Here is a 13,825-nt window from a genome sequence, read left to right on the forward strand (position 1 = left end):
TTGCCTCGACTTAGCTTGAGCAGGCGCTGACATAAAGCCACACTTTCTTAAAAATATCAATCACCCTTTTCAAATTATGAACAAGCTCATTGCTGCAGCTTTCTTAAATTCTTGGTTTATTTGTTTATATTTTGGGGATAATTTTTACCTCCCTTACGATGCTCACTGTGTGTAAGGGAGGTATGTATCTCTGGCTGTAGATATGGTAAAGTTTAGACAGTGAGTTATATTCTTTAAGCCAATTTATGACCAATGAATATCCATCACACATTTTTGTCACTTGAGTGACCTGGTTTCTTCTCTTTCCCATTTTGAAGCATAGCTAATATTACTTTTTCCTCTTTGTCACCTCATGTACGTCTCTGAAAAGCAGAAAATCATGGATTACTAAACTGCAAAATGTAAATAAATCGCAAAAATGGCAGTTTATTTTATTTCATAGGCCTGTTTAGTGGTGTCAATAAGAGCAGCTTCTATGATTTTGTATGGAAAAAATATTTCTTAAACTTAAGATTTTTTTTTTTGTCCACTGAATAAATATACTCCATTTATTTTAAAGCTAAATCCCTCTAAATTAATAAACATAGGATTATTCTCCTGGAATAAAGCAGTTTACACATCTTTGTCAGTGTGAATTTAAACTGGATATACGAGAAGAGACAAAAACGGACACCATTTTGGTATTTATTATTCACTCATGAGTCACCCGCTGTGTCGAAGCTGAGAGGTTTGGCTCTGATAATCGAGAAAGTTGAGCCAACATGAAACGAGCGTTGGGCTTTACCTTTCCACCGTTATTTCAAGATGGAGAAATAAGGGTATTAAAAGAAGCCAATTATCAGAGCCAGAAAAAAAAGGAACAAAACACAATTTAAAGGCATACATGAAAAAAAAATCAATATATAGAGAGAGTTTTTTTATCGGCATGCAGAATCAGAACCAAAGAGTAGCAGTGACTGAGTTTCTTAAAAGAGTAAAAGAAGGGTGAAGACAAATCCTCTGGGAGCTCTGCTTCGGTCTGGAGTTAGAATAAGTTAAGCTACATCGTTATCTCGTCTGGGTTTTCCATAGCTTGCCAGCCCAAGTAATATTATAGAAAAGTTGCTCCCCAGTCTAGGGTTGCATTGTCTATGATGTTGAGTCTGCTCTAAAAGATAAACTAGCCGTAAGCAGGTTCCAAGGAGGATTTGCCTCGCACGAAAGCCATTCAGAACGACTTAATTAAAGTGCACACATCTTTCTATTACTTTATATATATATTTATTTCTGTTTTTGTCCTCTGTCAGTGCAAAACCTCTGCTGATATTACACAAATCATAATAAATCTATAACCACTCTATCCCATTGACCCTCCTGCACAGTTAGCCTAATAATTAGCTTTAGCAGCAACAGTTTTTTTTTTAAGTGTCTGAGCTAAATGAAGGAGAAAACATTTGATTGGAGCTTCCCTCTGTGTGTATATCAGTATTCTAACATCGTTTCAATCTATCACATATTTGGCATATTAGCTGTAGGTGACTTTTTAAGGCTTAGCAACATGCAGCAGAGACCAGTTCTAGCTGAAGACTTTCCTGTTACTACTTTTGTCTTTCGTGGAAACTATGTTACACTTAACGCCAAAATTATTCATACTCTGGGCAGGCTTGAATTTAAAAAAAAATGATAAATTCAGTTTGTCTGTGACAGGAAATGAAACAGGCATCTTCCAAAAGATAAAGCAATTTAAAAAGGACCCTAAATCCAGCAGAAAAAACAGAAAAAAAAGTCGGTAAAACTAAAAGATTACTTAATTTATTATCAATTTCGGGCTTAGCCATATGAATTGATGGTGTTCCAAATGTAATTTTTTAACTCTTTGATGACCTTTGGCTACACTCGCGGCTGATTTAATTTCAATATCACAAATAAATAGCAGTATTGTGAACTTCAAGCCTGAATAGAAATAAAAATGTATGATATGTGCCCTTTAAACTGGAAAAAAAAAAAACAAGGAAGGGGAAAAAGCAAGTAAATTTATATACCTGGAAGCACCGTCAAAGTAGCAGTTTGATAGGAGAGCCCAATAGAATTACCCGCCAAGCATGTATACTCCCCAGCATCCTCAAATGTTACATTGGGCAAGAAGAGAACCTCTATCTCCTTATCTGTGGTGTTAACACCTGCGGTCTGGGGGAAGAGAAGAGGAGGAAGAGAAAGAGGAAACGGAGAAACAGCAGAAACAGCAGAAACAGAGAAGAGAAAAAAAACAAAAAACAAATATGAGACCCACGACACCAAGAAAGAGGTCAGAGGAGCTGGATAGTGTCCAACCACTGAGGTCCCGTCCAGAGCTGACACTGCTGGGAGGGAAGACAGGTAGAAAGACAGTTTTTTTCCACCAGAACATGTGAAAAATAAAAACCAACACACCCAAACAACAAACCCCAAAAAAAAAAGGTACCCGTCACCAACAGAACCTGCTAATAACAACCCAGGCTGATCCACACAGGCATGCATAAACACAGAGAGCATGGAGAGCACTGTGACGCCATACACTCTCTAGTGTACAGCTGTGAAGTAAGGTAAAAAAAAATATATAACAATAATCTGGTTATTCTGGTCTGAACAGTGCTTCCATGGCTACACCAATCCCAAAGTCGGTGGCAGCTGAAGGAAAAGAGAGTAACATTTGGGAGAGAGAACATCCTTGAGACCGTGAACAGCACCACCAGCACTGAAGAGCAGGGAAACCCACACCGGTAGGAAGGGAGACGAGGTGGTACAGGACTTGGGGGGAGCGGGGCGTTACCTGGAATGACCGTCAGCCAGCTCGACTGGGTGACTTCCCCTATATAATTGGAGACTTTACAGATATACTCCCCGGCGTCTTCCTCTGTGACATTGGTGAGGGTGAGATACTCCATGTCTGTGCTGTTAATGCCTGAGCGCTGCAACCCATCAAAGAAAACGAGCAGATAAATCAGGCACAGAGGGGCACATGACAACATCGCGACCGCGGCTGCTGTACGCGGGGGCCCGCAGGAACCGGCGCCCAGAATTACGGGGGGTTTAGCGCACCGCGCTACCCGTTAAGTTGGAGCGAATCTATTTTTTCTCATGAGATTCGACTTTCTCGAGGTTTTACGGAACAGTCTCAAATAAAAATCTGACCGCAATTAAAACAGAAATGTCCCATAAAGCCAAATTATTCCAACTTAAAGGGGACACAGGGTACATAATGTGATTCTCGTCTGACTTTTGAAGTTCTTATAAAACAATCGGAAAGCACACGACAAGAGGGGGGGCGGGGGACGGGTGTTTAGAATCTAAAAGAGCTAAAAGGGATCTACCTTTAACACTTTGACGTAGGGGTGTCCATCAGGCCCGTACCGGCTACCGTTCTGGGTGATGTGCTTCAGCCACTGGATGTGAGGCTGGGCGTCGCTGTAGACCTTGCACTGGAACTGGGCGTCCTCTCCGACGCGTACCGTGGTGTTGGCGGGCTGTCCGGCCTGCAGGATGGGCCGGTGCGGTGACCGTTCTGTTGAAGACGGGGAAAAAGATCGAGGTTCTGTTTACGTGGATGCAAACGTTTTGCCTAGGTACCCAAACAGACGGAGACCTGGGGAACAATGCCCCCTTTCAAAAGCACCACCCTGCTTTTAAAGCTAACCCGGAGGAGCCCCCACAGCTCCCACACTGTGACATGAATCATTACCACAGCAGTACCTTAAGGTAAGTGCAGGGGATTTATTTGTGCATGTGTATTTGGGGATGATTCATGAAACGGCGTCGGTAGGTGATGGTTTAAGAAAAATGGCAAGAAGGAGAGAAAATATCAAACAAATCCAAGAAGCAGAAACGTCTAAAATCTGTCTGATCTGATGGGTGCCGCCCCTCCTTCCTCGCTTCACACCCCCCCCCCTCCTTCCTGCACATTCCTAGGGTCTGCCTCATTTATTGTCCGTAAAACCGAACAATATTATTCATTAACCAGGCCCAAAGAAAAGGCTTTGAACTGGATTCTGAAGTGTAATACTTCAAACTGTGGACCACAGGGAACTACGGTGTCTCCGAAAAGTATCCATAGCCCTTGACTTTTTCCATATGTCGTCACATTAAAAGCCGCAAACTCCTAAAACTCTTTTTGATTGTGATTTTATGGGACAGACTAACACAAAGCAGAATTTTATTTACAAATACTAAGTACATTACGACTAATAACTCGTCTCTAGTTCCTGGTGTCCAGTTAAGGACTTTGGACTCTGAGTAACCCGGCGGCTGAAAAGGGACCGTAAGGGTCATGGGTGGGTAGAGACCCAGGAGAACCTCGGTGTGGCACAGGATGGCATGTGGCGGCCCACAGAGGGATGAATAGCTCTGACGTGCCATGTGTGTCAGCTTGTAGCTGCACAACTGCAGCCCCTTTGTCCAGACTCCAGTTTAAACCAGTACAGTCTGACTGTTTTTGTTTCTAAAAGCCTATCCTACAGGTTATTTGGGCTACAGAAAGTCTGATAAGAAAGGGCTTTTCTGTCTCCATTTCTGCTTCTTTTTCTTCCCCCACCCCCCCACCCCAGTCTGATGGCAGAAAGAGAAATGACGCAAGAGGTTGCAGGGGGCAACAGAGGCTATGGAGCCAGTCATGGAAGACGTTTACTGTTCTGCAGTAAAGCAGAACAAAAAGAAATATGCAGTTGGAAGGAGAGACAGGAAGACCAGGGGGGCCTCTGTTGGGGAGCATGTGCGAACATGTGTTAGCCGTAATTTGTTTCCGTGACGTGCCTATACGTTCACATACCGCGCAAATACCCTCATGTAATCAATTCCAGTCTAATAAGGTGAAAATAATATCGCCAATTACGATCTACTAATCAAAACAAATGGCAATGTGTGATAACACACGGAATAAATCCACTTATGGATGCAGTCTGCGGACGCTCGGATGATGAGGCGGAGCGCTGCAGCTTCACGTCTGCTCTGGTTATCTGTGGTTCACTGACCAGGCTTTGAAAGAATGACTGCGTCAGATAAACCTCGACGTGCACTGATGGCTCACAAAGTGGTTTAAGTCCAAAGGAGATCAGGCCTGAGTCAAATGAAGCAAGTAAAGTTTGGTGTGGGTAAACACACATCGATCTACTACTGTTATTTTACGCCCGTCTATCGATTCTGCACTGAACTCCCCATGGCGCCTGAGTCCGTTTTAAAGGGGTCAGTTCAGTTCAGATGATCCGCCCGAGGCCAATCAGGCGAACTGGTAAATATAAACACCGGTCAGCTGAGAAATTAGAGTCAAACCTTACATTAGACCGTCGCGAAAGTGTAAAAGTTTAATATTTGACTTTTCTGATGAGCTGTTGGCTTCTCACTGCTCTGACGTTTTAATTCAGCTCTAATTCAGCTTAAAAAAGCTCCAGATAAGAGAAGCATTACAGGGAAATGTTTTCACAGAACCTCACGTCAAAAAAATCCAAACCACCCCTTTAAAGGAGCATAGCACCAGTTCCAAGATTTTTGCAGACTTCTGCCCCCTCTGGCGACAAGTTGTAATGACACCAGTGTTGTGCACATGCATGGGAGAATATGTCAAGTATCTGCTGCTGCGTCTGGACGGGTCTTTTGTTTAGAGGTCTAATGTTTTCTGAGGTGAGAAAGCTATAAATACTGAAGTTGGGCCATATTCTCTCGTTAAAGTATCACTTGTGGTGCGGACTGAACAATATAGCCAACGGAATGAGAGTGTGCACCCGCGCACACCCAGAGGATTTGGCCCCAATTGCTCTGTCATAAGCTGAATATCCTGCCTATAGAGGATAACTCATTTTACGCATCAGGCAATTATAGGAACATTTATGGGTAAGAAAATAAATAATATTTAACTATGCACCTTTAAGGTAATTAGGAACTAATCAGTTGAGAACAGTTGTGTCTAAACCTTTTGCCCCGTGGGCCAAAATCGTCAAGCATTAAGAACTCATAGGTTACAATACTTTTTTTTTAGTAATTTACTGAATATTTGTGGTCCTATTTACTAAGAAAATATAATGAAAACCAAAACATGTCATCAGTTATTAAAAACATAGTTACATGAAAGGTACTCATACTTGAACATTTATTTGTTATTATGATTAACAAATTATTTGCTGGCTGTTCCGGGTTCTACTCATGAAATGAAAACAAAAGTCTCTGCATAATAAAACTTAAATACTTGGTGTTCCATTCTCCATTTTAAGAAGATCTTAATTTGTCAACAAAAATCTGTCTGTGGACATTTTTTCTTTGAAAAGGGTCCATACCCATCAACCATCTGTGCCATTTTTGAATGGCGGTCGGATGGCGCTCAAACCATTCGAAGGACTGCAAATGGGCCTCACTTTGGACATCCCTGGTTTAAAATAACATTCCAATATAAGGTAATGAAAGCTGCACTGAAGCTGATGACATACTCATCTTTCCTCTCTAAAGTCTGGGCAGCAGTTCCTGACCTCCACCTGCATCCGTGGTACACCTGTGCAATTAAACGGCATGTGCATGCGCACACTCTCTCTCTATCCTCGCTTACTGTGGGAAGTTTTTTTTTTTGCCCACCAGTTCTCCACTTCTCTAAGGTGTATTTTGACTGTGAGTACTGACCCACTACATCCAGAGTGTAGGTATGGTTGATGGTTCCAAACGAGTTGTTAACCAGGCAGGTGTAGTTTCCCTTGTCCGACGGCACCACGCTCTCCATGATCAGGGTCCAGTGCTGGAGGCGCACCTGTTGCCAAGACATGGAATCACTGAGTTAGGATTAGCACGCATGAAAGAGCTAGCGCTAAAAGAGAAGACCACGAAGGGAGGATTTGGTGGAAGGTGTGACAGATATTGCTGCTCACTGGTGGAAAAGAAACGGTTAAAGCTAGAGACGGCCTGACTTTGTGCTTTTCTTTGAAGGTTCTCGAGGTGTGGAGCCTAAACCACTGGTGGTTGCCCTTCAGTGGTTCTTAAAAGATTATTGTAAGCTAAAGACGAAAGAATTACATCCGCTTGTTGATATCATTACAAGAATATTTAATTCTCTGCATTTTGTTCTTCCAAAAAAAATGCAGCAACATATTAACTAAAAACTGTCCTTATATGTAGGCAGCCGTACTGGATGTTTAGGTAGGATAGGAAAGAAATCTTGTTCTTTTCCAAGTGGATTACTGACCACACGGGATATTTCTGTAAGTTTTCCAACCTGAAACATCTAAATTCAAACTTCTGAGCAAATACAGCAAACCTAATGAATGCATAAGAATTATCTTGTCTTTATGACATGGCAAGCTAAACTAGTCCTCTTGTAGACGTGCTCAAAATATCTGTTACTATCTATAAACTTTTGTATGAACTCGGGTGTGTTTTTTTTTTGTTAGAAAAATGCCTAAAAATCTTGGACTAATCCTTCTTTTGTTTTTCCTATTGTATGTAGAATCACCCTCCTAGTCTGAGTTGCTTCAAGCAAAAAAAAAAAATTGTTTGCATAAGTGGTTTCGCCTGTGCAAGGAATCCACGGGTGTGAGCAAACCAGGAGGTTTCCATCCTAGAGACACTGTAGCTGCTGCGTGTGGAGGCCTACATTTCACACAATGGAGCGGCACGGCCACCGGGCTGGGCTCAGGTACAGCTTTTGTCAAACGTTTGTTGACGAAAAGAGAAGAATGAAGGACCCGCGGTGTAACTGGCAGCCTGACTGTATCATTTCTGTGGCTGTTTATCGTCTTAGTTGTAATGAGGTTGCTGAAAGCCGAAGGGTAGAGACGTCAGCAGCTACCCAAACACGATCTGTGCCCAGCGTTTCCTGACAGGGAAGTCACTTTTTCCTGATAGGCTGTCAGCTATTAACCACAGGCCCCAGGATTCGTTCAGCATCACTGGCCTTGTCATAAATTAGCTTGCCTATCTCTCAGTTAATCTGTTATGACCTAATACAAGCATACTGATTGTGTTTTAGACTTAAGGAGTAAAGCAAGAGGCAGTAATCTGCACAAAACATCAAACTTACCTCTAAAAAAAAAAAAACTCTAAAATAATTTGATCTCAGAATGTGCCTGTTAAGTCTCTTTTTGTGGGCAATGATGCTAACTGTTAGCATTTAGCAGTCCTGGCGGCCATGTTTCGCAGCGCTACTTTAAACATGCTAGCTTTGTTGGGATGTTCATTTAACGTTGCACTGCAAAGTGTGGTTGTGCATACGTGCAGATTTATCCTAAAAACATGTCTACTCTTTACGAGTCTAATGTTTCAGTGTTGTCATGTGGGCGCAAGAAGGTTTATTCCTTTCATAAACATACTGTTAATCTCAGGGTCACGTTAATATTTAATTAGTTGTTATGGAACAGAATGCAGGAGGAAACAAAGAGCTACTGCATACATATTTGTAATAAGTCCGGATGGATGATTCTCCTACCTTGTATCCTCCCATGCGGTCCTCCTGGCGGAAAGGCCTGCCGTTTTTTAGCCAGTTCAGCGATGGCTGGGGGTAGCCTCCAGCGGCACAGCGGAACTTCACCGTGTTGGCAGCTGGCACGGCGTGCAGTTTCTTCTCCATCTTTGCCGAAGACGTCCAGTACGGAGCGCCTGCAACCAGACAGCAAGCGGCGCTCGGTCATTTCCTCACAGCGTCCACGGTAGCAGCGTGTCTGCAGGAGAATCCAACCTGAACCGTTCTCAGAGATCCCCCCTCACCCCTGTTTTTTGTTTTTTTTTTACTTGGCGGCGCTATCCTGGCCGCCATCTGCACAACACGACCTAAAGCTCTGCACTTTCACGACTAAACAAAAACACACTTTTCCTGTGGGCTCTGCAGGGTGCAGCAGAAAATAAAGAAAGATGAAGGGCTGGGCGTTGCCAGGAGGGTAACCAGACCATCACATTCATTTTTATCTCGTTCCATTTTCCTCCCCCTACTTCCTCCAGATACCAATAGCTGCCCTGTAAATCACTCCGCTGGATAGCTTTTAACCATGTAATAAAATCTCACCATCCAATGCATCAAAATCTACCATTTTATTCGATTTTTGTGCTCATTTACTCCCTACCTCTGTGTCTCAGTCAGCTGGATTTGCTTTCCTCCCTTTCCCGCAGCACCTGGGACTGAGATTGTCTAACCAGATGGGATTGAAGACCGGAGGAGACGGTCAAAGACAAACAGCGGCCCAAACGGTCCCCCACACCATCACTTCCTCTTCTTTTGGCAGAAGTACAAGCGGCAGAGGGGATACCCACAGATAACTCCGTGACTCATTAAAGGAGCAGCGCCCCAGGAGGATATTTCCTCCGTGTTTTATTCCTGCCTGTCCTAATCTGCGTACTATCAGATGCTCCTCGTCGTGCGGCAGCAGCAGCACCAACCGGACGTGTCCAGCATATTTGGACGGTTGAGTCAGAGTTGCTTTCGCTTCCTGATAGGATCAAACTACTTGTTGCCCATCTGTGTTTTTTTTACCTCTCAGTTTGTCACCTCGCCTATCCTAACATCATCTTCAAACAAAGAGACAGATTTTACGGAGAGCGGCAAATCACACATCCCCCCCCCCGGCCGACCTTTGACCTACAAACGAAGGCCTAGTTGGCGCATCAGGTCCCGACTAGGTGAGGGGTGCTGTTTCCCAGGCTCTCTGTCCAAAGGGGCAGGACCTCCAGACCTTTCTACAGATGAAGCCAAAACGCCTTGCTGGGCTGACCGCTGTGGCCCCTCGCCGGCCTCTAAGCTGTGTGCATCCGGACTCCCACTCACGCACGGCTGTTTGTCCTCAGCTGGCCTCGGGTAAGCCGAGGTTATCTAACTCGGGCGCTGAGTCAAGATTTCTTCCCTCAAAGTTCCTTCAGAGAGCCAAATCCATCAAAGTCCCTGACTTTTTCGAATGTTACAGTTCACTTGTTCCTTCCCGTGACACCGACGCGAGCTCCGCTTGTGACGCCGCAAGTTGTTACAGGAAGAGCAAGTCGATGACGACACAGTATCAGAAAGCCTCGTGCGCTGCAAAAACATTCATGAACATCGAACGTTTGCGCGTTTTGTCATGTTAAACGATAAACTCCAGTGTGTTTCCCTGGCATTTCATGGCATCCAAACGCCATAATTGTCAGGTTGAAGGAAACGATGCACAGTTTTTTGAATTTGTTTTACAAATGAAGCTGTTATATTAATTTTAATACCCCTCCATAAGATCCTAACCTGACTCTAGCCATATGGATTTCGCTCCGCCTAGCTTCACTTACATCCATCTGGGACCTATCCATAGGAATTGCCTTTATTGAAGGCTGGGCCTTATCAAAAATCCTTGCATATGATTGGATAAGCCACTTGTCTGTCATCTTTATCCACGTGCTATTTCAACCACTCACACCGAAGCTAACCCGTGATGCTGATAAGAGCGACGCAGGAAAAACAAAACTTTTTTTTTTTTATGTGTTTGTGGCTCTAGTGGCACGCGTTTTATTGACAGTGAGCTGACAGGAAGAGGGGGGGAGACAGGCGGCAAAGCGCCGCGGGTCGGAGTCGATCCCGGGCTGACCGCGTCGAGGACTAAAGGCCTCCTAATATGGTTCGATGCGGACGCGCCCAGGAAAACAAAACTTGCCAAATCCGGTCGGGAGAAGGGCGAAAACATGGTTTCCACCAACAAAAGCCTTCAGAGGCGTTCTCTGATGTTCTTTTAATGAAACAATATTAGGTAGATTGGACAACACAGAAGAAATAGCAGCATCAATGTTAACGCTTGCTTCCTTGATGCGAGCCGCCATTGTTGAATCAAAACAGTCTCACGTCACGGTCACTTCTCCACTACGTCACATCTATGAAACTCCAGCCCTGCGTCCTGATTGGCTAGACAATAAAATTGGTTGAAGAAATCACTCTCTATGGAAGATGTCCCAGAAGGATGTGAGTGAAGCTAGGCGGAGCGAAATCCATATGGCTAGGGTCAGGTTATAAGATCCAGGGTAAATCCACAATCCACCTGTGGTTTGTGAAGATAGATGCAGCTAAACCCGTCGGAGGCTGGAGAGGACTTAAGGCTGGGGACGGGGGTTCATCTCACAGCACGACAGCGATGAAATGGATTTTAATTATTTTTCTACTAAAGCATATTCACATGTTAAAGGCAACCAATCAAGGTGACTTAAGTCTAATTGAGGATCTGTAGCTTGAGACTTAAAAATCGCTGTTCACAGAAACTCTCCATGCAGTCGGACTGGGCTTCAGCCATTTTGCAGATCGGAGGAAAAATGATAAGAAATAAAAAAAAACACACGATGTGGCAGTGAAAGCACGACACAGAAAGCAGAGCACCCCCCATTCCCTTCACAGCCAGCTTCCCCCCCCCCCTGCGCTGTGGAAGCTCGTCCGTATCTCCTCAGATAACGCCACCCCGTCGCTCATGACAGACATCCTGGCACTGCGTTTTTACCCATTTCTAAGCAAGTGAAACTTTGCGTTGACCTGAAACCCAGCCCGGCGGGTAGAGCTCCACAAATACAAAAAGCTACATCCCACTTTCTCCACTCCCCTCCCTTCTTCCAAGCTCCTCCTTGCTACAGTCCTGGGCGTTGGAGCCAAGTCTCAACGCCGCGCTCACAGAGCTGCTGGTGCTGATCCAACCCCGCTCTCCCCCCCCCCCTTCTTTCCTCTTCTTCTCGCACTCTTTCAATAATATTCCTGGTTTCGAAGTCTTCTGAAACACACACACACACGGCGAGAAATTGCAACTGTACTGCCAGAACAGCCTGTTCTTTGTCTCCAAACAGCTTACTACGACCAGAGTGGCTGGATCTCTTCCCTCTCCCTCCATATTTTTTTTTTCCTCTCTTTCCCCTCCTCATTTAATGGATTTCAGGCAATTACAGTCAGCCCCCCCCCCCCCAAAAAAAAAGCGGAGGGGGAGAACTCAAGGCGAGACGCAATGCGTGTGGAGAATTTTAACAAGATGTGGAAGCCCTCGTCGTTACCTCAGCCTCGCTTTGTGAGTGTGTAAGCAAAAGCAGACATGTGTACACTGCTGCTATACAAAGTTGGGTAAAACTTTCTCTTTCACACACACACACACCAGCACGCATTGGGTCCAGGTGGGTAACTGGGTCCAGATGGCCAGCTTTCATAATGGATGAGCACAGCTGACTGACTTGGCTGCCTCCGCTGGTTGGCTCCTGGAGGCCTCACTACCTGGGAGACACTAGCTGAAGGAATCTCAGGAATCCCTGTATTCCCCTCGGGCATCTAGCCTGGAAGACACGCACGCATACCCTCCCCGCGGTCTAACTGTACGAGCCTCGGCAGGATCATTGGAGAAAAACGGGCGAAGGCGGCTTCTGTCGTGGCTAACAGAAAAAAAGAGCATTTTTGCTTTCTATTTTCTTATTGATATGCGAAAAGGCCTGATCTGTGGTTAAAAAAAAAAAAAAAAAAAACGCAGCCAAGTCAAGTAGATGATATGCTTCTTCTTCTTTTTTTCTCAAATGTTGGGCTGATACAAAGAGATTTTTGTTTATGAGTAATCTTTGATTCCCTGGGGAATAAATATGAGGTGACACAGAGGCGCATTTCTGTAGCCAAAATGGGAAAGACAAGAGGATGCCCTTCACTTGGGGAAGATGCACTGCAAAAAGGGAACTAAATGTTAGTAAAATTTTCTTGAAATTAGTGTATTTTTCCTCGATTTGGGCAGGTAAATAAGATTATTTGCCAATGGAATGAGTATTTTGATGCCTGAAATAAGATAATCAGACATCCTGCACTTGAAATAAGACGGTGGAGATCAATTGTTCCTATTTTAAGTGCAACAATCTTACCCCATTGGCAAATAGTCTTATTTACCTGCTCAAATCGAGGACAAATACATTAATTTCAGGAAAATTTTACTTACTTTTAGTTCCCTTTTTGCAGTGTGAGAGCTGATCTTCATGATAAGGGAAATGGCTGCTGGATTATCAGTGGTCTTCCTGCTAGTCTGTAGGATGGTGAGGAATCTTGAATAAAAAGCTCCAAAACTGGGGCGCGCTGGTGGCGCAGCGGGCAGCGCGCCCCATGTACAGAGGCCTTAGTCCTCGATGCGGTCCACCCGCGGTCCTTTGCCGCATGTCTCTCCCCTTCTTCCACCCCCTTCCTGTCAGCCTACTGTGTTAAAAAGCGAGCCACCAGAGCTGTGAAAAAGCTCCAAAACTAACGGCAAAAGCGTGACATGCCCGCTGTTTAGTACGGTATGGGGTGTGTGGTTCTAAGGGCCTGACTGCCTTCCTATATGTCCTGGAACATTGTTAGAGCCCATGGCATCACAAACACATTGACACACCAGAAATGTCATTTTACCAAACCAGTAAGCCATGACCTCTTGCGTCTCTGAGGTGCGCAGTTGAGCACAAAATTATTCATACTGTAGCTCCCTCCACAGATTCTCTAAGTTTTATCTGGCTGCGACGCTTTAAGACAGTAATACTGCTTCCACTCGAAAGAAACACTACGAAAATCGGTTCGACTAACTCTGTGAGCTTTGGATTTTCATCCCCCACTGAATCAATGCATTCAGATTATGTTTGGATCTTTTTACATTTCCTAGTGAGACAATACAATGCAGCCGAAAAAAATTGATTTTATCTAAGGCTTTTTACACCTCTTCACCAGAAGTAAGGTAAGGTAACGGAGATCTCAAACTCGTTCATTTCTTACTACGCAGTTTCCTCCAATCACTCGCTAATAGGGCAACCACCTGCATTATTTGACTTAAGTTAAGCACAAACAAGATCAATAATATCAATATATTCAGTACACAAAAAAAAAAAAATCTTCATCACCCAAGAAGGACTAAAACTAGCTCCACGGGCTTTT

At 44.3% G+C, this 13,825-nt stretch overlaps 1 protein-coding gene across 9 annotated transcripts in view; it reads right to left on the reverse strand.

Annotated features, from left to right (window-relative positions):
• The window catches only part of fgfr2 (fibroblast growth factor receptor 2), a 68,165-nt gene that overhangs the window by 26,081 nt on the left and 28,259 nt on the right, over positions 1–13,825 (reverse strand). For 7 of the 9 annotated variants that reach the window (XM_036129782.1, XM_036129781.1, XM_036129787.1 and 4 more), the window contains 4 exons: positions 8,411–8,580; positions 6,616–6,739; positions 3,330–3,520; positions 2,022–2,166 (listed from right to left, as the gene is read on the reverse strand). In XM_036129782.1, coding sequence (XP_035985675.1) covers positions 2,022–2,166; positions 3,330–3,520; positions 6,616–6,739; positions 8,411–8,580 — 630 coding nt within the window. Of the gene's footprint in view, positions 1–2,021; positions 2,167–2,788; positions 2,928–3,329; positions 3,521–6,615; positions 6,740–8,410; positions 8,581–13,825 lie in introns of all 9 variants that reach the window. The other 2 variants (XM_036129783.1, XM_036129786.1) reach the window with 1 other exon arrangement.

The sequence above is a fragment of the Fundulus heteroclitus genome, unplaced genomic scaffold (assembly GCF_011125445.2).
Source record: "Fundulus heteroclitus isolate FHET01 unplaced genomic scaffold, MU-UCD_Fhet_4.1 scaffold_218, whole genome shotgun sequence".
Classification (NCBI taxonomy): domain Eukaryota; kingdom Metazoa; phylum Chordata; class Actinopteri; order Cyprinodontiformes; family Fundulidae; genus Fundulus; species Fundulus heteroclitus.